This window comes from Falco rusticolus, chromosome 17 (assembly GCF_015220075.1).
Source record: "Falco rusticolus isolate bFalRus1 chromosome 17, bFalRus1.pri, whole genome shotgun sequence".
In the NCBI taxonomy this organism is placed as follows: Eukaryota; Metazoa; Chordata; class Aves; order Falconiformes; family Falconidae; genus Falco; species Falco rusticolus.
Genome location: NC_051203.1, coordinates 6717745 through 6744328, shown reverse-complemented (window position 1 = coordinate 6744328; position 26584 = coordinate 6717745). Strand labels below are relative to the sequence as shown.

The 26584-nt window shown below is 54.8% G+C and overlaps 1 protein-coding gene across 1 annotated transcript; it reads right to left on the bottom strand.

Moving 5' to 3' along the window:
- Positions 1 to 278: 278 nt before the first annotated feature.
- On the bottom strand, positions 279 to 20214 carry TAFA3 (TAFA chemokine like family member 3). The gene is made up of 6 exons (XM_037410721.1): positions 19981 to 20214; positions 12972 to 13056; positions 12582 to 12697; positions 4357 to 4506; positions 3265 to 3389; positions 279 to 1860 (listed from the first exon to the last, which is right to left on the bottom strand). The coding sequence occupies exons 3-6, from the start codon at positions 12694 to 12696 to the stop codon at positions 1849 to 1851; spliced, it is 402 nt and encodes a 133-aa protein (XP_037266618.1). The 5' UTR covers position 12697; positions 12972 to 13056; positions 19981 to 20214; the 3' UTR covers positions 279 to 1848.
- Positions 20215 to 26584: the final 6370 nt, after the last annotated feature.

Sequence of the window (26584 nt, the reverse complement as noted above, 5' to 3'; positions counted from 1 at the left end):
CAGCCGAGCCATGCAGGGCCCACGACAGGACAAACGCGCTGGTAGCACATCAGCGGCCGTGGCCCCGAGCACGGCTCCCTGCCCACTGGAGCTGGAGAAGGTTGTCGCTGGTCAGATCTCAGCATGCAGAAACAGAGACACGGGCAGACTCAACCCTGCAGCAACATCAGTGAAACCGAGATGAAAATCAGCCTGCCGAGCATCACCCGAACTGCTCCTCTGCGGTTCGGCTAAATGAAAGAGTATGCCTTTTTAATGCAATGTGTAATTAGAGAGTGTAAGTCACAGCCAAAAGATTTTATTGAGCCAGAGAATTAGACAGTTGCATGAGTAATGAGAGCGGCCGCCGTTGCACAAGCCGGTTGGGATTGGAATGGCCAGGGCAGAGCCCCAGCCCCTCCACCTCGGATCCGGTCAGCAAGAGAAGAGCTCCCAAAGCCTCCCTTTGCTGCTGAATGAAAAGATTTTTTGCAGAGAGTAAAATGAATTTATTATTTCACAGTCTGGTATTTACATCACATCTGGAGCAGGTATTACATACCCTGTTACAAAAATGTCTAAATAACGAGTCCCACCAGTGGCAGCTGGAGCACATAGGCAGGCAGCTGCCTGCACCCCAGCATCCCCCGGGCTGCACGCTGTGCACTCCAGCCCCAGCCCCTCCTGAGCTGGCGTGGCCCCCCGTGTGGGTCACAGAGCAGGGCTGGGCGCCTGGGAGGCACTGGCCCCGCTCTCCACCGCAATACGCTTGCTCAGGCCGTGTGCTGCCAGCACAGCAGCCCTGGAGTCCCCAGCCTGGCTGACATCGGGAGCACGGGGCTCCCGTCCTCTCCCCCTCGAGCTGCCCCACCAGGGGAAACTGTGTGTCCTGGAGAAGGTCACGAGCTCAGGGCCAGGAGATGGTACATTTTTCTTTATTTTGCATTAATGCAACAAAGCCTTGCATGGTCTGGCTCTCTGGCTGGGCATCAGCACGGTGTCAGGCACACCAGACCCGCAGGCAGACGAGGGCTTCCCCTGCGTGTTATCCTGAAATTCGATTGCAAACACAAGCAGTAGCTTGGTGCCTGGGACTTGCATGGTAGAAAACATATTAAACTCGCAGCCTGATTAATGTAATTAACAAGGAAGGAGAAACCAGCAGCATGCTCCATGGAGACATTTCACCATCGCCGGGGGCTGATGGGGTGTCAGACACCCCCGGCCATGCCGCCGCATCCGCCACAGGTGGCCACAGCAGGCAGGTGTTGGGGCAGGGGACACGCAATGCCCCAGGCGCAGAGCAGCCCACCAGCCACTGAGATCAGGCCGGAGCTCAGCGCCTGCTCCGGGGAACCCGCTGGGCCGGGAGCCGGCAGCCAGGCAGGGGAGAGTTTCACACAACCATTGACTTCCCAGTTCCTGACGGCAACCTTGATTCAGCATCCTGGGAGATGGGGAAAGGCGACTCACAGCAGATTTCAGCTATTCCAGAATAAAGCCCATTTGGGGGGACTGCCATCTGTCTGTCTCTGTATTGTCAACAGCTCTTACACAACTGGAGTATTTTATTTAAGAGGACAGGAAAATGAGCCCATTTCTTGGTCAGTGAGTGTGTCCATAGGGAAGGAGGAGACCACAGAGTGACAGGAGTCTTGCAGCTGCACTGGGGTCCCATACTTGCAGCTTCTGGGGAAGCTGGGGCTCAGCGGATGCTCTGACCCCATGGTCCCACCAGCAGATGCAGGACAGCAGTCCCGGAGCATCCCAGCTCTGCAGGCACCACCTGGGCCATGTCCTGCTGCTCACAGCTCCACAGAGCACTGGGGACCAGCGCCAAGGCTGGTCAGCCACCACGTTGCACGGAGGCTATCGTGTGACCTGCGGGCAGAGGAGAAGGAAGAGTGTGGCAGGTGTCTGCTAATGGAAACAGTCAATCTGTTTGCAGCAGGTGAGTTACCCAACACATCCTGCTGACTCTCCCATCCACAAATTGCCAGCAAACAGTCTCAGGAGATGCAAATATGATTTTTCTCTTTGCATTCATTTAACGGGGTGGTCATTTCAAATTTCAGCTTATGGATTGTTTGTGAACCCTGTGCTCTGGCTACAGCTTCCCCTGAGGGTCTGTCTGCAGAGGGGACTGGGAGGGGAAAACCCAGCCCCCTGGGCACAGTTCCTCACTGGGCACCCAACATCACCAAAAGTCCCTTTGAAAACATAGGTCTGTGTTTCCAAAATGCCACCTCCCCAGGCAATGGCGAGGGACCCAAAAGGGGTGTTAGGAGCATGCCCACGGAGGTTGGGGCTGTGGGCGAGGGACGAGGGCAGAAGCCCTGGGGTCCTGCAGGTGGGAATGGTCCCCAGTGAGACCCCAGGACAGCAATGCCAGAGCAGAGGCTTTGAGCTGAGTTAGCAGCTGGGGGGAAACCAGACAAACAATACTAAGACAGGAAAAAGACAATAAACTAAAAGTAGTGCTGCAGTTACTGGTCAGTGATGGATGCCCAGGGCCAGAGGAACCTTCTTGGATGTCCATAAAAACACTTGAGCATGAAAGTGCTTTCTGTGCACAAAAATAATAGCAATAATGAAAAAAATCCCAACATAACTTAATAGGATAATTTTATGGCAGGGGATATGGGGTGAGAAAAACTAAAGCATAAGGAATAATTACACTCAACAGTATGAACAATGATTACAAAATTATGCAACTGATTAACCATGGCATATATGTAATTACTAATGAGTTTGATAAAATTTTAATTACACCTTGTTCTTTGGGGCATTCAGCAAGCCATGAAAATAATAATCATGTAGTGCTCTGTCACAGATGATTGCCTCAGACGGGGAGCGGTGACGGATTCAGGGCTGCAGCACTGTGCTGGGACGAGCAACCTGCTGCCCTGGAGCAGCCAGGAGGTGCTGAGGAGCAGCCCCGGGCTGGTAGGGAAACATCCTCAGCACATCTGCTCATGGGCTGAACCACGCAACACCCTCCTCACCGAGCCTCCTCACGGCAGTTATTGATCAGCAAAGCTGTGGGACCCACTTGGGGTTTGTACCACCCCCAGCGACCCCTCCAGCACCAGTGACAACAGCCCAGCCCAGCCCCTCTGCTCTGCGCTGGTGCATCTGTAACAAACGGTGCATGCCCTGGAGAAGCTGGAGCTCTCCCTTTCCCCTCCCTGCACACTCTCTGGGGATGCTTCCCTGGGTTTTGTTTGCTCCAAGCTGGAAAAAGTACAGCCAGGCTTCCCCCCAGCACCCTGCCAGGGGACATACCTTGGTCGTCTTCACTTTGTTGCCGCTACTGCAGCTCCAGCCCGAGAGGTCGGGCAGCACCTTGCACTCCTCCCCGTCGAGGCACGGCTCCATCTGGCACCACCACTTCTGCAGCACGATGGAGGCTGGCAGAGAGGAGGGCATCAGTGGCGGGGCGCCGAGGGTGCCAGCCCTGCCTGCCTTCGGCTGGCGGCAGGAGGTGCAGCCCCCCTCTCCAGCACAGCCCCCCTCCCCAGAGCTGCTCATCGCCAGCCTGGCCTCACTTGACCCAGCTGCTCCGCCTACCTCCAAAACACCCTGATTTCTCTCCCTATCCCAGGTAAAAAGCCTAATGGAAGCCCTGTCCTCACTCCCAGCAAGAGCAAGGAGAACACTGCTGCTCAGTAACCTACTTTGGGTTCCACTTACAGAGGCAAAGGGACTGTCTACTACCCCTCTACTCTGTTAAGTTCTTGTATGTTATGCCTCCAACATGGGTAACCCAACTGGGCTCCTCTACATTTAGGAATGACAACACACCAGCTGTTTGGGACAACAAAAGCTTTCCCTGACAATTCTTCCTGGCATTTCTTGGTGTTGCACACAAATGCACTCACAGGACACTGGCTGTAAAGCCAGTCAATATCGCACTGGCAGAGGCTGCAGACACTCCTGCCAGCCCTTCAGTGATGCCACGTGATGCTATTTGATAAAATATAGATGCTTCGAGCTTTGCTTAGTGCTCCTCGCAGGTGATGGTGCTTCATGGCTGGAGTCACATCCCTGCCCCCAGCTGCAGCAGTGCAGCGAGCAGACATGCAGGGATCGATGCTGCGGCACCTGGCCATAGCACAGCAACGCACTGGAGGAGTTCGAATCACTAGAGCACCATGACCCACCCATGGCACACAGCCCGGGGCTGCACGGGGTGGGGGGACACAGCCACGCCAATGGAGCATCCCCAGAATGCTGCCTCTCCCCTTCTGCTTCACTGCAGGAGCCCCTGGGCAGGTCTCCTCTGTTCATCCCTGGGGCACAGAAACCCTGCACCAGCCTGACCGACCCAGAAGACGCAGTCAGGGATGCACAGTATCCGGCTTGCAGGGTACTCACCATCCACACAGGAGGGAGCCGCCCTTGTTGTCCCTGCCACCTGCCCCGGGAAGCAGGAGCATTTCACTGTCTGGGAGCGCTCCTCGATCTTGTTCTTATTGCAGCACCTGTGAGCTGCAATGACTTCGCACGTGCCAGGCTCTACGTGCACTGCGGGAGGACAAAGAGCCACTGTCAGGTGAGGCTGTGCCCTGAAGCCCCCAGGCCACCTCCCGCTTGCCACCCCCAGGCAGCGCTGCCAGCGTGTGCCATGACCGAAGCATCGGGAGAGCCTAGCACGGGCAGCACTGTCCCAACCTCCGGCAATCGCCCCAGAGCTGCTGCTGACATACAGGTGGCTCTGCCCAGCATCTCCCCATCCCATCCCTAAGGAGGAGCACTGGTCCTGCTCCAGACCTCCTGCATCTGAGCTCTTACTCCCAACAGCCCTCACACCCATCCAACCCAGCAAAATTAATAGCCTCTTGCCACGGCCAAGCCAAGAGCTTTACTGAAATGAATGAGCACATTAGTTAATTGAAGCTGATGAGATGCACACTTTGCTACAAGAGAGGATGGTGTGTCATGATGCCTTTGGCTTCAAAGTACCACCTCTGGCTGGAGGAGGGAGAACCAGGACAGTGTTTCTGCCCTGCAGTGACACAGAAATATCATGGTGTTCATCAGAAATCCGGGCTGCTCTACTGTTCCCCCTCCCAGTGCCATTAAAATATTAAGGAAGAAAGAAAACTAATGTGTTGGCTTATCACCTCTGGGATCCAGGTTTAGAAGCTAGTTATGCATTGCAAATCAATGACTTTCGCTGGGTAATGGCCCACACAAGCACAATGCAAATTAGCCAGCCAGGGCTGGATAGAATTCATTCCCATGACCCGAGCGGGCAATCCCTGCAGGTCCTGTTTAATGAGTACCGGAGGAGCAAGCGCAGAGCCATGCACTGAGACATCCCCTGGGTCACCAGGAACAGGCTTTTACTTCTGCAAGTGAGTGGGAGCCAGGCTGTGAGGAGGACAGGGAAGCTGCATTCCCGCAGCGTGCCATCCCAAAACATGTGCAGACAAGCACACCCCAGGCTGCCAGACCTGGCTGCAAAGGAAAGGCTCAGTAAAGGCTGCAAGCAGGACATGCAGGGCTGCGGGGAGCAGTGGCACGCTGCCGCTGCTGGAGGTACCTGTGAGCTCACACTCAGCCCCTTCCCAGCACACGCAGCTCTGGCAGTAGCTGCGACCTCACCTGCATTTGCCAGCCCACCCTTGCCATCCTGCTCCCAGCTCTGCTTCGTGCCCCAGCCACTGCCAGGAGGGTGGTGCTGAGGGTCCCATCCAACCCCAACCCCACGAAGCGAGGCAGCCAGCCCAGGGAGTCTGTGCCGCAGGTTCACGCTGGTGTCCCCTGCCCAGCTCTGCAGGAACCGCCACGTGAAGGGGACTGGGGGGGCTGCCCTGTGTGCTCCTGTGGGTCCCCAGCACATAGCCACGCTCACCAGCAAACCTCGACTGCCTTCGAGGAGCTTTTGGAAAGCAGCCGCTTCACCTTTGCAAACGAAAGCTCTGGGAAATAGGATCTATCTCCAGGCACTGGGGGAAATCCCTCTGCCTCGCAGCCACATTTTCACATCCCTGCTGGGAAATGCTGATCGAAGGGCAACCGCCCAGCTCGTGCCAGCCAGGCACGGCTGCGACAGCTTCCAGCCAAAGCAGTCCTTGCCCCTCTCCTCTTCCCAGCCCATGCGAGCATCCGCTGGGAGACAAAAGGGCAGGACACAAAAAGCCGCCCCGGGACCCGCTCTCCAGCAATGCCACCAGCCTGGGGCCAGGGCAGAGACACTCAAGACTGGCCCTTTCTGTGCAGCTGCAGCATGAGCTTGGGCAGTGACAACACTGCTCATCCCTCGCAGCCGGCTCCATTGGGGAGCCACGGCCAGGAGCCAGGCACCCCTGCGCCCTGCACCCACCAGCACGAGGGCAGGGTGGGCCAAGCAATTACTATGGCTTTAAATTGGCTTTATTTATTGTTAATTTCATGGTCATTTCCTTTTAATGAACCATCACTTCCATTTCTGCCCATAATATTTACACAATTACCTGTCCTGGAAGTATTTTGTAATAGCATCTCTGGCCATAAATTTTATCTTCCCTTTTAAATGCCATCATAATTCAGCTTTAATGATAATTTCCATTCTTTTTGTATGCAGAAATGGTAGACTTCGTTAAAAGTGAGAAGGGAAGTAACTCATTACAACACAAACGTGGCTGGTTTGCCTTGTTTTTACAGTTAATGGGATTTTTCAAATTATCTGAGGAATAAGCAGGGGTCCTTGGCTTTGCCTGACTGTGAACCCACATTTCACCGTGTTCTGGTCCAGGACCACTAGGAGTCACTCACCACTCTGTGCACCCCACCCCCAGGGGTTTTTATACCCTCCAACCCGAGTGCTCACATGTAGCGGTGGTTTTGACTCATTTTTATAAAAGCCTCTCTGCAAAGCTTCATTAGCGGAGCTCTTCCCAGGAGGAAGGGGCAGACGACTGCTCCGCTCCCTCTCACTCCTGCTCTCCGGCTTCTCATTTTCAGCTAATTTTAAAAGCTTCAGCTGAGGGAGAGCCAGGCAGAACTGAGAAATCGCTCATTACAGCCGTGCAATAAGAGTGTGCTAACACACCAAAGCCCTTTTAATTTACTCAAAAAGGTGCAGCATGGAGATAAAGAAAAATTTGCCTCTCCTCTGCATTACCACAGCTGGCTGAGCACTGCAGCACTGGACCCGCAGCCCTGGAACCCCATCCTGCCCCAGCAGGAGCCCATGGGCACCCACCGTGACTCTGCCATCACACCAAGGAACCACAGCAGGCTATGGGTGTGCAGACACAAGGAAGGTGCTCCCACCACGACAGATGGACACAGTCCACCTCCAGCTTGCATCTTGCCCCTGGCTGCCCGGGCACGGGGAAGACAAAAACCATAGCAGACGAGAGATGCTCTCACTGCTAAGATGCTGCTTTGTGCTCCAGCCCTGCTAGACCCAGCCCGGGGCTGCAGTCAGCCATGCAGTGCCAGGGGTGCAGGTCTGCTTTTGTGTGAGGAGCACGGAGGGCAGCTGCGAGCCTCAGAACAGAGAAGTTCAGAAAGCCTTTGTTTTCCCTCAGAAGCATACAGCTTTCCTTTGAGCCAGCCAGAGCCCAGGCAGCTGCTGCCAGTGGGATCATGCAGTAAAGTGCAGTGCCAGCAGCCTCTGCCCCAGGAGGAGCACAGTGTGTGGGGGCAGGCACCCCATCGCCCGCAGCCAGGCTGCTCCCACCTCACCTGCTCTGGGATTCAAACTGTGAACAGCTCAGACCAACACACCACGGAGGCTGGGCAGCCTCCTGGCACAGCCCCACAGCCCCCTCAGGGGCACACACAGCCCTGCAGCAAGGGCTCTGCTGATGGCAGAGCTGGGGAACCCCCACACCCCTGGAACCAGGCCCTCTCTTGGGCTGTGAAATACCTTCATCTGCCTAAAGGTCTTGTGAACATCCAATATCCTGCCCTGTGACACAATTACACAGGAAACTTGCCCCAGGCATTTCCATGCTGCACAGACCCCTTCAGATGCCAGCCCCAGCCCGAGGCACTGCAGCAGGGCACGGTGCATCCCCTTCCTAAGGGATTGCTCCCAAGAGAGCTGCAGGCTGCGTTTGAGCAGGAGGGGCAGCCCCATGGGGAGCAGAAGAGGCACTCCACCCGGTGTTAAAGCACCTCGGCTTCCTACGCACCAAACAGATTCACCTGCTTTCCCACACCTCAGCTGCAGGGAACGCGAACCACACCAGGCACGAGTGCCGTGGACCTCAATATCCCAGTGAGCTCAGGAGTCTGAGGGGTTGTAACCAACACAAATGAATCCCTCTGCACCAGATACGGCGAGTCCCAGGATGTCAGCAAGAGGCTTTGCTGTTTCCTCATCGCAGAGGAGATGAGCAGCCCCATGCCAAGGGATGCTGGCAGGAGAGAGATGCCACTGCTGAGCGGCTCCCTGCCACACTGAACTTTCATGTCACACACTTGGGAAGAGCAAGAAAAAAGCCTGAGCACAGAGAAAGCGATGGGCTCCTCCAGAGCTCCCTGCAGCTTCTTCTCCTTTTGCTGAGCAGCAGGAAACTTCGAACCAGATAGGACTGAAAATGCTGATGGTGTGTTTAACACTGAGAGCTGGAAACCCCCAGAGAGCCTGGGATGAGTTCCAGAGCTTCTGGCATGCTTCTCCCTCCCATTTAACTGGTATTTCCCTGCTGGAACCCTTCTTAAAAAAAAAAAAAAAAAAATCTTATCTCACAGAACCGTAAAAGCACTGTAAGAGCACAAGGCTTTTGAATCCTTCATGCAAAAACAAAATAAAAACGCTGTCCTACTCCAGGTGACCTTTAAGTGAGTGGCAGAACATGTTTTTTTACAGAATAACCTGAAACGACACATTCTGTGTGTCCCAGGGAGGCATGGGCACAGCTCCACATGTTCAGTGTAAAATATCACTCTGCTTGCTGGTGGAGAGTTGTAAAATGAAGAGAAGCTGAATGCCTGTAACTGCCAGGCAATGCCCAAACCCTCTGTGTCAGAACCCCTTCCTCCTGGGCACTGAAATGCCATTCAAGGGGTCCAGGTGTCCAGAGAAGGGCTGATCAGCACAGCAGAGACAGGCAGAACCAGGAGGGAGGCAGAGGGTCCGGTCCCCAGCAGGGAACAGAGCAGTGCGCTCTGCTCGGAGGGTGGCACAGCCCGGGGGGCAGTGGGAAACAAAGGGCGGACCTGGGCAGCCAGTGGCGTGAGTGGTCTACTCCATGCCCTGCAACAGCTCTACTACTAATATTCACTAAATAATTAAAGTCTTAAAAATCACTACTGCCTTAGATGCATGTATTATTTAGGAGGGTTTTTGGAGAGAAGCAGGCTTGTTTTTATTGCTCCTTATCACTGCATGTCAGTTGGGATTTTTTACTATCCTGTCACCTCAAGACTCCACATTATGCTCTGTCCCCCTTCATTGCACAAATGAGCACGTGCACACCCATGAACTGCTCGTGCAAATCCCATCATTTCACACCTGCAAGCAGAAAGCCAAATATCTGGACTGTGTCAAGAGCAGTTGGAAGCATCCTGCCATCATGCAACAGATGAACCTGTACAGGCACCCTGCAGCTGTGGGATACAGCTCCCGACACACAACCTGCCTCCCTCCGCAGCACTGAGTGATGCCTCCCACACACCCAGCACAGCTCCTGCCTCAGCTACAGAGGGGGGCTTAGAAAAATATAGCATCTTGATCTAAAGGCTGCACATGATGGAGGAACCAACACTTCCCCAAGCAAGAGGGAATCTTGCAGAAGCATCTCACAAATAAACACCATCAAACTGCTGTCTTCACTCTGAGCAGCGATGCACTGACCAGTAAATCTCTCTTACAAGATAATCAGAAATCGGTGCTTCGATTCACCCAGAGAACCTCATTTCCCAAAAGCAAATCCCAGATGACTAAATGCCTTTACTTGTGGTCCAGGTTGAGCGATGAATGTGAACAAAGGCAAAGATGGGACTTTGATCATCAGCATTAGAGGGGTTTATCTGAAGATGCTGGGGCCACCTTTGTGGGAGCTGTATCCAGACAAGCAAGCCTTGTTCATCACGTAGAACTCACTGCTGTTATACGGGGGATTAAACTGCTGGTGAATCATTCTTCACCGAGGAGTTTCCTATTCCATTTCCAAACGACTTAATCTCTGCACTTGATTCATGTGGCTCTAAGTCCAGCCACACAGCCCAGGAAGCACCGCTCCACTCGGATACACCAGCATTCCCCATGTGCTGGGTGAGCACAAGTGATTCCATCTTATTTCTGCAGCCAGATGTTTACAGTGCGGCATTTCCCTGGAGGGTCTGCATGCAGGCTCTCTGTTCAAGAAATTCATAAGTCTGGGGGCTCTGAAACCTTGTGGCCACAGCGTCACAATTAGTGATCTTTCCGTTATTGCTCATTTTTCGATGCCACACATGGTTTTAACTGTGAACAAGTGCAATGCTCTAAGCACTTGAAAGCTCTGAATGTGCCTGTCAGTTGCAAATGAGAACACAACATTATGAAAGTGCGTTTCAAACTTTACTGAAAACAGTCCCAAATGAAGCAAAAGCACAGGGCAGACAACAGGAAAATAAAGCTGAAGAACTCAGCAAGCAGACTAAGAATTCCTGGTTTGTGCCCATGGAAATCAGCCCAGGAGAGGCGGCAGCTGCCAGTGCAGCCATGCAAAGTTCTTACAATGCCAGGGAACCAGGATGCACAGGGAGAAACCGTGTTAATACAGACACAGAGCGGGGTCAAACTTTTAAGTATTTGCTCCTGGCATGCCCTCTTTGCTGTGGATTAGAATTTGCTTGAATACAAAGTACAAGATTTGGTCCACTGTGGATAAGTCTGTGTGAGCAAAAAAAAAAAAACCCTGGCTCCCTGCCTGTGAGCACGTGAATCCACGAGCCTGTCTCCTCACGTATGGAGCGAGACTTATACATAATTCACACCCCGTGAGTACGCTTGGGCATTTGCACTTTAAACCTAGGTGAGACGCTGCTTTATTAATGCCAGGTCTGACTCTTCCCTGAAGCAGCAGCTCCCCTGCAAATGGCTCCAGCCGAGGAGCGAGGAGGGGGGCTCTCCGTCCCCCGGGACCAGGCAGGCTGGACAAGCATCCAGCTGTGGGCAGTGCCCCAGCCTGCATCCTGGGGAGTCCTGAGCTGGTGCCAAGAAGTAACTCCAGAAATGACTGCAGAGTTTTATCTCCTCATGCACCTGCTGCAGGTTAGAAAGAGGGTAAGGCAGGTAAGTGCTGACTAACTGGTTGAGGGAGTCACTCTGGAAGACAGGTTTTGGTTTTAAGCAATGAGGATAGGGATTATAGGATTAGAACTGCTTTAACTGTCAGGCAAAAATGACAGAAATAGGACAGGGTTAGGTGTGGGTCAGGCAAGAGCACAAACAATGTCAAATTAACCCCTAAATACCTTCCTTCCCAAACACAGGCGCAAGAGGCAGACCGCAGGCACCCCAGGATTGCTCTGTACTCCAAGCCCTCACTCTGCCACCCTGCTGCACAGCTCTGCCAGCAACACCAGCCTCCCACCACCACCAAGGAGAGGAACCCCCAGCCCTGGACCACCGGATCCCCGCTCCGCACCAGGCGGGATGGGCACAAAGGGCTGAGCACGACTTCTCAGCTGCTTCTCTTCTCACGACACCAACTTCACCGTGGCTTCACGTAACCCCTCCAAAAATCACATCGACTGCACAGAAGAGCATTGCAGCCCACACGCGCAGGGGGGATCTCAAAGCCACTGCCAGAATAACAAATTAACACCCCAGAGCCAAGGCTACACTTTCCAGCAAGACTTTCAGTTCTACATCAGTTTATACTTGTTCCATGTTTCGAGATGATCTTTACAACCACAGGTCTGAAAATTTATATTTCTAATGAAAGCCTGAAGTGGAGAGTCCATTGCATAACAAGTATGGTTTGTGATATTTGTGGCAACTTAGATGGAAAGAGTTACATCTCACTGCTCACAGATGAAGAATTACCTTGGTAATAACCTGAATACATATAGATATGCCTCAGATTTTGCTATAGACATAAAGAAACGAGCTTCTCAGCTCCTCAGACTAGCTAGACTCACCAAGCAACAGTTTTTAAATGCCTCATATTAAGTATTTACAAGTCATAACTCCAAGGAACAGCTTTACTGCTATAAGGCTCCAGGTTCCTGCCTGTCTCCGAGGAGCAGCCCAGAGAGTTTCCTGCCTGCACGAACACTAGAAGCGCAAATCCCACAGCCGTCACAGCGGCACTGGAGAGAAAACGTTGGTGTCTCTCAGTGACTATTTGCTGGATTCTGCCCCTGCACCTTCAGCATGCTCATCCTCACCACCTGGAGCCCAGTGATGGGGCCAGACACAGAGGTGCCCCCAGAGAGACACCCATCCGCTCCTGCAGCTGCTGTGTGCCACAGCCCAAGACCACCTACACACATCCTCCCACCCAGGATCAAGGGATTGCCCCTGGCCCCTCACCAAACATCTCAGGTCCAACAGAACCCCCACCCTGGGCATCCCATAGAGACTCCAAGGTACCACCAGCATCACAGGAGCCCAGGGCGATCGCACAGGAGCGTGACGCACATAGCGAGGACATCGCTTCCCCTACCTGAATGGCTTCTGTGGTGGGTGGAGGCCAGCGTCAGTCTTCCCCACAGTGTGGTAAGGCAGAGAGTGAGCACGAAAACCCATTTGCTCAGGCTTTGTATGTCTCTCTCACTCATTCTACCAAAAACAAGAAGAGATGTGCGGAGGAAGAGGGGCTGAGGAGGGTTGGAAGGTGCAGCCCCCACTCACCGACGCTGCTGCACACAGCGGTGCAGCCCCTGAACATGCACGGCCACAGGGACCAGGATGGGTTCCTTGCGGGGTCACGGCCCTAGGAGGCAGGGCATGCACCCAGGATTCACCCACCGCCCTCAGACTTCTTCAGCATCATGGGCCATCGCAGCAGGACAAAGAAATCACACCAGCAGTAGCACAGATGAGTGATAGTTACCTTTTACTGGGGATTCACGCTAACACCTGCGCATCTGCCAACCTTGGGTAGGTCAGGTCTTTGCAAGGGGAAGACATCAGTGCATCTAGAAGGAGAAAGAGAAATACGGGCAGTGATACCTGCTGCAAGTGCCTGGGGAGTGAGAACCACCACATCCCCAGGCCCGGGGATGCTCTGGAGCTTGGCTGGTCCCACATCAGTGCACACACCCTCATGAACAGGAGCACCCGCCTGCCCGTTGCACACACCGGCACCTCTCCGGGAGCTCAGCCCGTAACCCTGCTCATGCCCTCTGAACAGCAGCAGGACTCCATCCACTTCAGAGGAGTTGCTCCTAATTTTTACCATCAAGAGTGCAAAATCAGGCCTGTTATAGTATGTTATTAACGCAGATCACAAATACTAAGCACAGACGCAGGTGTGTGGGAGGAGCCACGGTACATCAGCAGTGAGTCATCCCAGGTATCACCTTTTCCATGTGTGGTTACACACTGTCATTGAGGTCTTTTGCAGTGACACCCAAGGTTTGGCTCTCACAGGCTTGCAAACCACTCGTCAACTGACAGATGGACGGACTGACTGTGCCGGCTGCCCCAGGGCCAGTGCCACACGGGAAGCCAAGGGACGGGGCAGCCGACACTCAGGCAGACACACGCAGCCTGCGGCAGCACCAGGACCCACACCCCAGTGTCCCAGCGTGATGCCTTCTTCTGGGGCTGCTTCTCCTCTCAGTGTAGCTGCAAAGTTCATAAAACCATACTGACACAAAACTGCGTCCACTACCTGTGAACGTGCTGGGTCCCCCTGTCACCCCTCTTGGCACCTCTGTGCACACCAGGGCACTACGCTGGCACCCATGCCATGCAGGACGTGCTGGGAAGGAGCAGAGTTTTACATCATCTGGAGCCCTTAAGGAAAAATTCAAATTCCCAAAGACTTGGTATTTTACTGTCGACTGCTTTAAATATGTTCTCTGTACTATTTATCAGCCACAGCCCTGCAGGTGGAAACAGCTCCGGGGCTCTGCAGGCAGCAGCACAAGCAATAACAGCTCTGACAGCAACATCTCCGCTCAGCATCTGCCAAGCAAAGTGACAGCCTCCTGGCCTCAGTTATTGCCTGCTGAGATCTAACCAGGTCCAGGGCAAATAACCATGTCCCCCATAAAACTTCAGTGCTGGATCGTAATTTATTAACGAGAAGCCACAAAGACAAGCAGCAATGACTCCAAGGCTCAGGAGCGCTGCCACGACCAGACAGCGGGTGCCTGGGCTGCCCCTGCCCCATACAAGGCTCGCACCCACGGTCCCCTCCCTGGTGAGTTTCGCTGCACCAGCCTCCCTGCCCGCACCCACTGGGGCCAACGCGAGCAGCGAGGGCATTGAGGGTAGTCCTGGGGTATGGGCAGCGAGGGCAGTGCTGGGATTCCGGGCAGGCACTGGACAAACCCAGGCTGCGGGGAGAAGAAATCTTTAATTTTGAACCATCTTCTAAGTTTCTACCTGCTCTGGACCAGCCTGAGACAGTGAAACAGACTCATATAATGAAGTGCTAGAACAGAAAACATTGACATTTTTAATCAAAACAAAGTGATTTGAGGTGGTAAAAGGGCATTTCTTGTTTTGGAGCATTTCAAAATGAATTGTTCCGTTTTAAACTGACATTTCAAAATGAAAAATGTTTCATTCCAAAATGCTGATTTAAAATGATATTTTCCATTTTGATTCTCCCAGCTGGAAAAAAAAAAATAATCAGAAAATGTCACCAAAAACGTTGACATTTGCCCAGGAAAAAAAGAGAAAGGTATCTTGACAAAACCCCCCATATTTTATGCTAGAAAAGAATGTAGACGTAAGAAAATACTCCTAATTAACACTGTGGGGTAGTCAGCTTGGCCAGGAGCAGACTGAAGCATGGTTGAGGAGGGCACGGACATGCAGGCATGCCGCTTACCTTCCTGGCTCCATCCCTGCCCGCTGGGTGACAAGGGACTGATCCTGCTCCAGCACAACCCTCACTCAGGCTATACCCTGTGCTGCAGGGGCCAGAGGAGCTGTGCAGACCTGCACCACTGCCCAGGAACAAGGCAGTCCCAAGCCGGCACTGCATCACCAGAACAAACCCAGGATGGCTTAATGTGCAAAAAAGCCATCACTCCTTGAAGCCGGCACAAGCTGGTGTGACAAGACTGCGCCAACTCCCCCGTGTAAAGCTGTATTTAGGCAGTCTCCAGCGGGGCTGTCGGCAGGGTCTGCTCTGCAAGAGGCTTCCTCAGAGAGGATTTTCACACAACAGCCTGCACTGTCGGAGTCCCTTCAGAGATGCATCAACCCATCATGTAAATATTGATGCCAGCTTAAAACACGCGCTATTTCCTCAATGAAAAAGTAAACAGCTTTCTCCAAGCTGCTCAGCCCTTCACATAAACGCAGGGGCAGTTGCGTGCATCGGTGCTCAGCGCCGTGGCCAGCCGGGAGCTGGGCACGAAGCCCTCCTGCGCCTCTGCACACACACAGCCAAGCTGGACCAGGGGAGCCAGGGACAAGCTGTGCCCCAGCTGTGCTGGGACATGTACCACAGCCCACATCTGTCCTGCCCCACAAAGCAGCACACCTGGCAGCCCAGATGTGAGGACAGCAGACATGATGCTGTCACCAGCTTCTGCATCTCTTGCAGCAGCGAGCCCCCGATGCCAACGCACATCCCACGCAGCTTCCAGCAGAGCAGCTGGGTCCCTGCGGGAAGTCAGCCCACACTGGCTCCCCCTCCATGCAGGGAGCACAGCCGAGCTCCCAAGCATGAGCACAGAGCCCCACAGCACACAACAAGGCCCCTCTAGAGGAGCCCAGCCCCAGCTCCTGCCCATGGAACACTCCAGGAGACATCCCCAACTCTCTCAGCTAGACCAAAAAGCAAGTGCACTGCTGGCTCTGGCTGCCTCCATCCTGCACAGGACAGAGATGCGCTCCCAGTGCAAACTATATTTAGCTTAGAAAGGCTGAGCTGTTTGCTACAGCCAAGGAAGCATAAATAAATCACAGAGTTATCAATAATGCAGCCTGCACTGTCCACACCTCACTCAAAAGGGAAGCCACCGAGCAGCAGGAGCCAAGCTGGCGGCCAGGGAGAGCATGCGGGGTTTGAAGGATCACAAGGCCAAAAGGTGCCATCCCCGGCAGCAGCCATCGGAGCGATGCTCCTCCCCGCAGCCACACCGGCACAGGCACTCAGGGCTCCCACTCATGCATAAACTCCCATTAGAAAACACAGCTGCACAGAAATTGCTATTTTGACAGTTATCAACCTCCATTGTCATGAGACTCCAACTACAAATGTTTGGTCTGACTTGAAATTTTTCAGCCTGGAATGTCATTTTGAAACGAAGAGTGGTGTTCTGGCATGTCAAAGCACTTAATTCTGATTGAAAATATCGGTATACTCTGCTCTGTTTGGAGTTCTGTGGAATTTTTCATTAACGTTTTTTAGCTGCTTTCCGCCTTTTGGGGCTGAACTGAGACCTGAAGTAACTACAAAGTGCCCCAAACTCTCAGAAAATAAATCTCTGTTGTGGCCAGCATGGTAAGAGGTGACTGTTCCTCCACATGGGCCCACGTCCCTTTCCATGGGCACAGGCCATCACCCACACATGAGCTCATCGAGGTTCCCCCAGCACACAGACACACAGGCACACCAGGAGCAGCTCCACGCTGCCCTCCCAGACCCCAGCCACTCTGCCAGTCACAAGAACTGGAGACTTCTTCCTCCTTCTCCATTAAAGCCACACGTAGAACTGTGACCCTCCAGCCAGGACTGCTCCATCCGCAGCTCAGCTGGAACGCAGCCCAGCACCCCACAGTGCTAATGAGGGACTCTCTGTCATGCCAAATTATGCTCCAAGTCCTGCTGGTCTGGAGCATTGTTTGCAACGGTCCATGTGAGCTGCATAATTATAGTTAGCAGGATTCCACCCAGAAAAGAGACAGAGAGGTGGGGGAGGCTGGCACACCGGCTGCTTTTCTGTGCCGAGTGACACAAGCTCTCCCCACTGCAGCTCCAACACTGCCAACCTTTGTGCACATCTGGCCCTACAGTTCTGCCAGTTTTCTGAGAGCTATATTCATACCCCTCTTGTCTCAGCACTTCTTGGAACTTGGGCACCTTCGTTTGGTGCAGGAAGAGGTGCAGACTTTGGCCCAACAGAGCACAACCCAGGGGTCCTCAGTGCCGGGCAGCCCTGAACCCCAGTGCAGAGTGGAGAAGAAACCGGGCTGGAGCCCAGCAGGCACAGAAACCTTCCCACGATGTTGGAGATGTTACACTGCTGTTGGAGGGAGCAATTTCATTTTAATACTCCCTTGAAGCAAAAAGTCAGACCATCTTAGCAAGTGCCCCACTGTGCAGGACCAGGGCACAGGCTACACACCCATGACCACCCTGTGCATCCCTGCCATGCCACACAGCTACCTGGCAAACCTCATGACAGCAGTGGCCAAGCTGACCCCTCCTCATACAAGAGGGAGGGCTGGACCCCCAGACCACTGCTAGCTCCATGCCTGCAGACACTGCCCGGAGGGAAAGTGTCCTTCCCTCACCCCGAAACACAGCTCCGTGGGCTGCACAACAGGCGATGGCAGCAGCATGGAGAGGCTGCTGAGTCTCCTGAAGAAGCTGACGCCTTCTTGAAAGATTCTGACAAGCAAGGAGACACCTTCACGGTCCCCTGGGAAAGCACAACACAGGCTCAAGAACAGCTCTGCAGCCAGCAGCCAAAGAGATGGCAAAAGCAGCAGGGCAGGCTTGGCAGAGGGCATCTCCCTTCTCCCCCAAGGCTGGAAAATCAGCGAAGTGCTGGATCCTCCACCTCAGGCAGGTGAGAAAATGCTCAGCCGTGCGCAGGCTGTGAGATTTGGGCCCTGAACCTCCGAGACACTCTGCTGCTGGTGGTCCTGGGAACAAGCTGTGAGGCTGGGGGTCCGTGGGGAGGCTGGTCAGCAAGATGCTGCCATCCTCTGAGCACAGACTGACAACAGCAGCAACCTCCACACCTCCAGGTTCAGCAGTGCAGGCCAGCAGACTGGCTACCTCCTCGCTCCTTCTGCAGCACTGAGGATGCTCTATTACAGGCAAAGCTGGGAAGTCAGAGCTACTGTGGCCGCAGAGCTGGGGGCAGCGCCCAGGAGGCTGGCATGCCCGCTTGGAGCTGTGCTGACAGGAGCTTCACGCATCAATTCCTGCGCCCTCCCATGCTCCGTACTGCCCTAAACACTGCACTGCTCCCCTCCAGAGGGAACCCCCACCACAGGGGAGCCTAGCCCAAGCCCCAGAGCTCCAGGTTGAGCTGAGTCCTTTTGCACACTTCATTTAGGTCTTACTTGGGGTGCACTTACAGCAGTCCAGTCCCACAGATGTGCTAGTGAGTACAGCACGAGGCACGCACCCTCCGACCATACAAAGAGGTGGCAGGGGAGCACACAGAAATGCAGAACGCTCTTTCCCCCAAGTGTGCTCTCTCATCCTCTCCTTTATGCTGATTTATTTCCAGCTCCTTGCTCATTCCTCCAGCGTCTGCAGCATTTCCTTCCCAGTCAAGGTGAGCGGGAGAGTTTTTAACTGTAATTCCACCCAAGCACGGGCCTGTTCCTGCTCCTTCGCTCAGTGAATCCCAGCCACCCCACTGCCTCTGGCAGTTTGAAGGTCAGCTCTGCTGACAGCTCAAACCTCAGTCTCATCCAGTGCCAGGAACCTCTCTCTGGCAGAGCGTGGCCCCTCATCAGGGGTTTTGAAACCCAAGGTCAACAACAGCTCAGTCAGTCTTGTCAATGGAGGAAAGCAGAGGACTTGACAGCTCAAATTGTTTCCCCAGGAGATACACCACCTCACCTGTGCAGGCTTTTTGCCGGGGTGTGGGTGCCGCAGCACAGCGAGCTCTGCCAGGGCAAGGGCACCTGCACGCTGACTAGCCCCCCAAGCCTCACATACTGCATCAAAAGGGATGGCTAACCGGCAGGAGGAGGAGACTCCTGCTCCCTGCCCAACACCACGGCATGGATCCGCTCCTGCCTGTCTCCAGAACAGGACTGGTACCACTCACACTCTCCTGCAGACCACTGAGCCTCCCCTCGCAGGCGAGTGGAACCCCCGGCTTGTGCAAGCTGCTCCCCGGCCCCTTGCACCAGCCCGCCCGGCAGCAGGACACCAGCACCCCGCACCACCCCAGCCTGGCACCGGCCAGAAGCGAGCCCACCCCGGCCGAGGGAGCTGCAGCAGGGGGGAATGAAGTAGCCGAAGAGCGAAGCCCACCTCCCACCCGTCCCGCCCGAGGCTTTGGCTGCCGGCACGGCTCGGACCGAAGGCGGGCGGCGGTTGCTCTCGGCTCCCCATCCAGGGAGAAGCATTTTCGGCTGCAGTAACCTCGGATCCCTCCCGCAGCGCTTTGCCGCCCCAGGCTGCGAGCGGCTCCGGGGGCTGGCAGAGCCCTTCCACCGGGGGAACCGCACCCCCGGCCAGGGCTCAGCCCCGCGGCGAGACCCTGCCGAGCCGGTGACCACCCCCAGGCCCCCTCGGGGAGGGCACCCCGTCCCGCGGGGCCGCCCGCTGCTCTCGGGGTCCCCTGTAACCGGGCTCACGACGGGAGCCGGCGCGGAGAAACTTCTGCGCGGACCGGCCGAGACCCCCCCGCCCCGCAGCGCGGGGCGCTCGGGGAGCCGCGGGCCGCGCCGCCGGGGGCGCCGGGCCGGGACGCGCTGCACCCGGCCGGGCCGGACCAGGAGCGCGTTGCGCTGCGGAGCCCCGCACCGGCACCCACGGGCACCCCGAGCCCGGCGCTCCCCGCCGGTAACGGCCCTGCCCCTCAGCGGGACGGCCGCGGCCACCCCCTCGCACCGCCCCGGGGACCAGCACCGGGCAGGGGCGCGGGGCCCCGACGGCGCTGCCGCTGAGCGCCGTGCCCGGCACGGGGGTCCCGTCCCACCCCGCCCGCCCCAAACTTTCCGTCCGGGGCCGCACGTACCTGCCGGTGCCGTCCGTGCGGGCCGGGGCCGCCGCTGCCCATGGCCCACTCCGCCAGGTCAGCGCCGCGTCCGCGGGCCGCTGCGGCCGGGGGCCGCTGGCATCGCCGGGCGGCGGCGGCGCCGGTAGCGCGGGGCTGGGCTGGGCGGGGGCGGCGGGCGCGGGGCCGAGCGGAGCCGAGCGGCCCCGGTAGCCGCGCGAAGGGGTGCAGCGCCGCCTGCCGCCCCGGGACCCGCACCGGTACCGAGCCCGGGCTGGCACCCCGCTCCGCGCCAGCCCGCCCCGCCGCCCGTCCCTCCTGGAAGGATGCTGCGCTGCGCTGCCCCGCCCCAATTAGCCCCGGTGCTCATTAACGTAGCCAGTAGGGAGGACCGGTCAGAGCTAATTTACCTGAAAACCAATTTCACCCCCCGCAAATGACAAAAAGAAAAAAGCGTGAGAGCCCCGGTGCGCAGCGAGTGACACCGCACGGGGATACTCGGGCGGAGGGGCAGCCGCCCCCCCGGTGCCCTGCCCGGGAAGGGAGCCAGGCCGCAAGCCAGCCCTCGCCGCCTTCCCGGAACCCGGAGCTGCTGCAGAAACACCGGGAGCGGCCTGGCCCCAGCCCGCCGGCGACCCCCGAGCCCGATACCGCTCCGGCGGCTCCCCCAGAGCAGCCCTAGGCCACCGAAGCGAACCCTCCCGTGCGCCCCGGGATGGCCCGTGAGCTGCTGCGGCCACTGGCAGCAACAGGCTGTAAAATGCCAACAAGCTGCAAAAGCAAGGGTTGAATTTTCACAATCGCTGCCAGGAGTTAGCCTCACAGCCTCCGGACAGCTGACATGAAAGGCTGGAATTACACGTAACTCATTTTCTTCGCTTTACCATTTGTGTACTGATGAAAGCCGGTGGTTTCTGAAGGCAGCTCGCAGTTTACTCCCGGACCTTTCAAGCCACTGCTCAGCTGGAAGCACTGAATGATTTTCCAAGGCCAATCTGAGTTACAGATCAGTGGCAGCTGTGCAGACAAACCACATTTGGGCAGTTTGCAGATCTCCTGGTCGTTTTGTTTCCATGAGACCACTGAAGCCTTTGTGCATCCCCTCTCCCCACCCAGGCACCAGCCCTTGGAAAGGGCTCTGCCAAAAGCCCCAGTGAAGTGTGCCAGCCACCCTCACCAAGCACTCACTGCCCCCCAGGTTTGTCCAAGCCTCGCAGCCTCCAAGCACAGTGGGAGCAGCAGATCACGCTCTGAACACCCGGGGACGTCTCAGATCACCACCAAGCTGGGCCCCTCAGGGCCACCCAGCACTCTTGCCCATGGCTTTGGTGTGTGGGGTCTCAGCCTGTCCTGCCTGCCAGAGCCCCGGCTCCTGCTCCTCCAATGCTCCGTGCCTCTCACAATCCTCATCATCTGACCTGTTTTCCTTCCTCTGATCCAAGCGGATTTCTGCAGCCAGTTAGAGCAAACCACAGCCTCCACAGCACCTCACATCAGACGTTTCCATTTTTTCCTTAGGAAAGGATGCCAGGCAGAGACAGGATCCCCCCCCAGCGGGGAAGGCTTCTCTCTACTTTGTGTATCCACAGCAGAAGCCCAGACTTCTTCCTTTTTAATCTTGGTTTGATTTATAATGTCTCCAGTTCTGATCAGTAAAACCAATTAGCACTGGTGAGAGCAGAGCATGGCCAGCAGCAGCGCCAGCCTCAGGCAGCCACCCCGAGCACGGTCCCTCCTAGCCCCGCCACCCTGCGCCCAGGCTGGGAGGCAGATGTCCCAAAGTGACCCACCAGCTCCCAGGGGCCCCAAGACCTCGGCCTGGGAGAAGAGTCACCCCAAAATGCACATAGAAAGCCAGGGGAAATACCCCAGCTTTAAGAAGCTCATGGTAAGAATAGGTTTCTGTACTATTTCATCTAAAGGAACTGACTTTCTCCCTTTATAGAGTCAAAATTGTATATGTCAAATTCCAATTAATTAGACTTGGTTGCTCAAAAGAAAATGGAAAAGCTCAACGTGATTAACCCAAACCCCAAGTAATAAGATATTAAGAAAATACAAGCATCTCATTTTTCAGATCAGAGGTGTTTTAATAATAATGGCAAAAATCAATATGAAAGTAAATTAAATCTGCTGTTTATATTCATCAGGTAATTTGATAGAGAGTCTGCCAATCGAGGTCTCCATTGCTATGATAAGTAAATACAAACATATTACTTCTCAGATCACAAAGTTTTAATGGAAATGATCTAGAGCAAATGCAATCAAAACTATCTTTCACACCAGCCAATTTCCAAATAGGCCAGATTATTCAATAAGGAAGCCCACAAAAAATCAAGTTCTTTATTGATATAATGGTACAGAAATACAAACTCGCTGCTTTCCAGATCACAGCATTTCAATACAGGGGAAGAATTAAGACTCCAGTAAAGCTGATTTCATTTAAATTCCACTAGAAGTGAACACAGTAATTCCTCCTCCCACCGACTGCTTGTCCGACTGCCCAGCAGCAGCAGGCTCCAGCAGTGCTCTCCTCCCCTGTCACTCTTTGAGGAGCCAGTTATCTCACCCAGGGAGGAAGGAGTTCTTAGCATCCGTAACAAGGCAAGTTCGGCGAGGAAAGGAACCACACTAGAAAGATCTTAGTGATGAATACCCCTGCTACCATGTAAGAAATCATTTCCCTTGCACTGGATGGCTGTCAACATACCTGGAACCCTTCTGTGCTCTCTAACTGGCTTTTTTTACAGGAAGAAAACTCAGGATTTACGGCAAGGGCTTGGGATAGATGCAGAGGCAGGTGGGCATGCCAGAAGACTTTAGATCCTCAGTGCGATCAACACATCTGCAGATGCTAATAGAGACATACAAACGATTTTATTAAAGATGGAAAAAAGCAAACTCCTGATGTTTTATTCCTGGGGAGGATTTGTTACACCTCGTTTTCAGTGGGTCACTGAATTAACATTTAAACTTATTTATCCCCTTCCTCTGAGGGCATGACAGTTCCTCCAGACTGTCTCAGCAGCAACCACTCAGGTCCAGAGATCTTGCTCCCTTTTCAGAAGACTTTGCTGACAGCAAGGAATTTCAGTGCAGATTCGCAGCCTGACAGTATGAGGGTACAGGAGGCAGGATCTCCAGGGAGCCCGGGGACAGGCAGGGATGAGTCCTACTCGGGGTCCCTGCATCCTCTGGGACATGGGTCTTTCCAAACTGAAAAATAAATACCCAAAGGCTCCATAAATTCCAGTTAGCATCATTATCACACATTTATTATTTTCCTTCTGTATTTCTACTGCTAGGTGACATTATATGAGGAGACTCGTGAAGCCTTTTGGAGCAGAACGTAGCATGAAGCTCCCTCGGGCAATGTGAAAGGGCTAAGGCAGATCTGGCAGCAGCAGCGGGGGGAAAAGCCTAGTGACCCAAGGGGGTAAAAACCTGCTGCCCTCTGCCACTGCAGCAGGGAGAGGTGAGGGTAAAAGCCTGCAGGAAATCTGCAGCAACACCAGGTCATCTGGTCTGCAGAACACTGACTACAACAGCCCGCAGAGAGGTCACATACACACCCCGAGCTGCAGCACTCGAAAGGCGGCTCTGCACTCGAGCAGGAAGACACAGAATAAAGATGTGTGGTTGCAATCAAATTATCCCTTCAAAGAAATAACAATAAATTCTGAACTTCCCAATTACAGGGGACAGGCAAACCTTGGAAACCATTAAGAGCTGCTTCTTCTGTTGATGAATTATCCAGAGTGCACAGAGCTATTTGCTGAGCTTCACTGTATTACACTAATTATAAATTAATATATTGCTCATTACACAGTAAAGCTGTGCAGTCAACTAATGCACTGCTGCAAAGAGCCTATTTTAAAACATCCTTTGGTACTTTTATGATCTAGATGTTTAATTTACTTCTGTTCTGGCTTAAATGCCACCAACATGTCATTCTTTCACAAAGAAATATCCCAGGCTTCATCCTACCTCCTTTGGGGCTCAGAACACAGATGGATGACGGAACTTAGAAAGGCTTTTTCAGTGCTAAGCAGTTGCATGAGAAATTAAGCAAAATAGCATAATTTAAGCCTAATTCCTTTGCTACTAGTTTTTAAAATCAGTCATTATCAGGACAGCAGGCTGGCAGGGGATTATCTGTCCCAGCGGCAGTGCTACCCGTGCACAGCTGCTTCCTCGTCGTGCAAATGCGGCTGGTGCCCTGGTGAGCTCAGCTCCTCTTGCCCTGCTCAGAGACAGGCAGAACCAGGAAGAGGGCTGCTCTTCTCAAAGAAAAAAAGGGGGTCTTTGAAAGGAATTAAAACCTCCTCTCCTTTGAAAATAAAGTTTTTCATTCAGAAAAGGGCTTTGGAAAATTGTTCCTCTGGTCTCTCCCTAGAAATTAAAAGCAGTCATTTTCATTACCCTTTTCACATAGCTTTGTCCAGAAACAGAGATGATGTCATAACCTTACATCTCCTCTGTGCTGCACAGGGAAACACTTAGCAATTAAGAAGGCAGGCAAGGACCCAGGAGTTTATCTTCTCCCTGGAGCTGCAGGGCACTCAGCTGGAGCAGGGGGGCACTCAGCTGAAGAGGGGAAGGAAACACCAGTGCCCAGATCCAGCAGAAACCCTAAAACAATGCTGAGCTGCACAGAAATCTCGGGTTTAGATCAGCCTGAGCAATCCTGACAGCTCTGGAGGCTGAGGGAAAATGTCTCCCCAGCTTTGCACCCACTTGAGTGTTGCTGCTAGAGATAACTCACTGCAGCCTGGAGGTGAAGAAGCATCTCCAGAGCTGAGTTTGGAGGCAGAAAGCTAGTGGTTTTGGTAGGAATCATGCAGGACAGTAGGTCTCCCAAATAAAGCATTGAAGGCTCACCCAAAGCCATGCCCACATAGGGTGAGTGCCTGGCCCTGTGCTCAGGCAGGGAGGGATGCTCTGGGTGAGACCAGGGGCAGGGGAAGTACAGACATCCTGGGCAGGAACCCCTGAAGCCGGGAAGGGCAAAAGGCAGAGCTGTTGGCTTCCACAGTGGCCATTTACTAGCATTTGTCTCTGCAGGCTCCTAGTCTGACTCAGTCTGTGACCGTCTGTGTCCCCAGACACAGGCAGGGGTCTTGTTCCAGGCAGCCTTGTGATGGGGAACACCAGCCTGGCAGACGAGGAAGAAAATTCACATTGAACTGGCAGGCAGGATGAATAGGAGGAAACTGAGCCCTCTTTCTTGGAAAAGTTGTTAGCATTGCATTGTTTCAGAGGACATTCTCGCAGCATGTTTTTATGTCAGACCATTGTTTGTGTGCAGCACTCAGCATAACGGAGACAACAAACGCAAAACAAGACCAGCCTTACCCAGAAGTCATTTTGGAAACTGCCGTTTCTTTCTTTCCAAGGAAAGCATCCTGGTGACTCAGCAGTATGGGGCACGTTGGCAGCCCTACAGAAGCGAGAAACATTCCCTGGAAAATCCGGTGATTTTCAATCTTAATAACACAAAGGATATTACACTCACAATACTGTGACCACCCTGTGTGACAGCAGCAGGACAGAGATGCTGCAAGGGAGAAAGCACCTGGAGCAAAGAGAGGGCTTTCCTCTTTGGAAACCCAGGGCTGCCGGAGAGGGCCCAGAAGGGTGCTGGCCTCCAGGCTGGCACAGCTGCTCTCGGTCAGCCCCTGCCCACCACAGCTCCCCTCCTTTGGGGCTGGGGCTGCCAGAGCACCCACACAGCCAGAAGGCACCAGGGGCCACAGGGAAAGAGATGGGGAGCCGGTGCTAGAAATAAGTGAAACTGGGTAACCTGTGGTGTGCCAGGGCTGCACACCCAGCCCAACCCGGGGGTCCCCAGCCCCCCACAGTACCAAACCCTAAAGTAGCTTAGGGTGTACCGAGCCAGGGGGTGCTGCAGAGACGGGGCTCCCAGCCGTGCCAGCCCACCCAGGAGAGGGGCAGGAGGGCAGCTCAGCAGCCTTGCTGCAGGTGCCGGCAGTCGCAGCCCACTCGCTGCAGCTCTCCCTGCCCGGTGTCCCGGGGGGGCTCGGTCCGGTGTCCCCGGGGGGAGGGTGGGTCCTCGGCCTGGTGTCTCTGGGGTGGCGGTGGGACGACTTTGGTCTGGTCTCTGCAGGGGGTCGAGGTCTAGTGTCCCCAGCCCGGTGTCCCGGCGGGGGAAGCTCGGTCTGGTGTCCCCAGCCCTGTTCCCGCAGCGAAGGGGGTTCGGGCTGGTGTCCCCAAGGTGGGGGTGGGCTCGGTCCGGTGTTCCTGGCCCAGCGTCCCCGGGGCTCCGTGCAGCCGGCCGGTTCCCAGGGCCGTAGCGCAGCCTGTGTCGCCACCCAGCGCCTCCACCGCTCCCTGCACCCCCCTCCCCCCCGCACCGGGGGGCCCGCGCTGAGCGCCCCCGGACAGACAAGGGGTAATGGAGGGTGGCGGGGCTGGGAGCGGCTATAGCATTCCCCCCCCCCCCCCCCGGCACAGACACACATCGCTGCTGCCGGGATGGTCTCAGCTGGGCAGCTCGCAGCAGAGCTCGGGGATCGCTAATTAGCGGCAAGACACTGCACTGACCCGCTAACGTGCGGTGGGGCGAAGAAGCACCCACGTAGGCGCTGATGCACCCACGTGCGCT

Excerpts from the sequence above, each read along its gene's own strand:
- TAFA3 (XM_037410721.1), bottom strand. The coding sequence starts at position 12,696 with ATGAGTGAGAGAGACATACAAAGCCTGAGCAAATGGGTTTTCGTGCTC. Across the intron at positions 4,507-12,581 it reads CCACCACAGAAGCCATTCAG|TGCACGTAGAGCCTGGCACG; the intron begins GTAGGGGAAGCG and ends GTCCTCCCGCAG. Across the intron at positions 3,390-4,356 it reads GGCTCCCTCCTGTGTGGATG|CCTCCATCGTGCTGCAGAAG; the intron begins GTGAGTACCCTG and ends CCTCTCTGCCAG.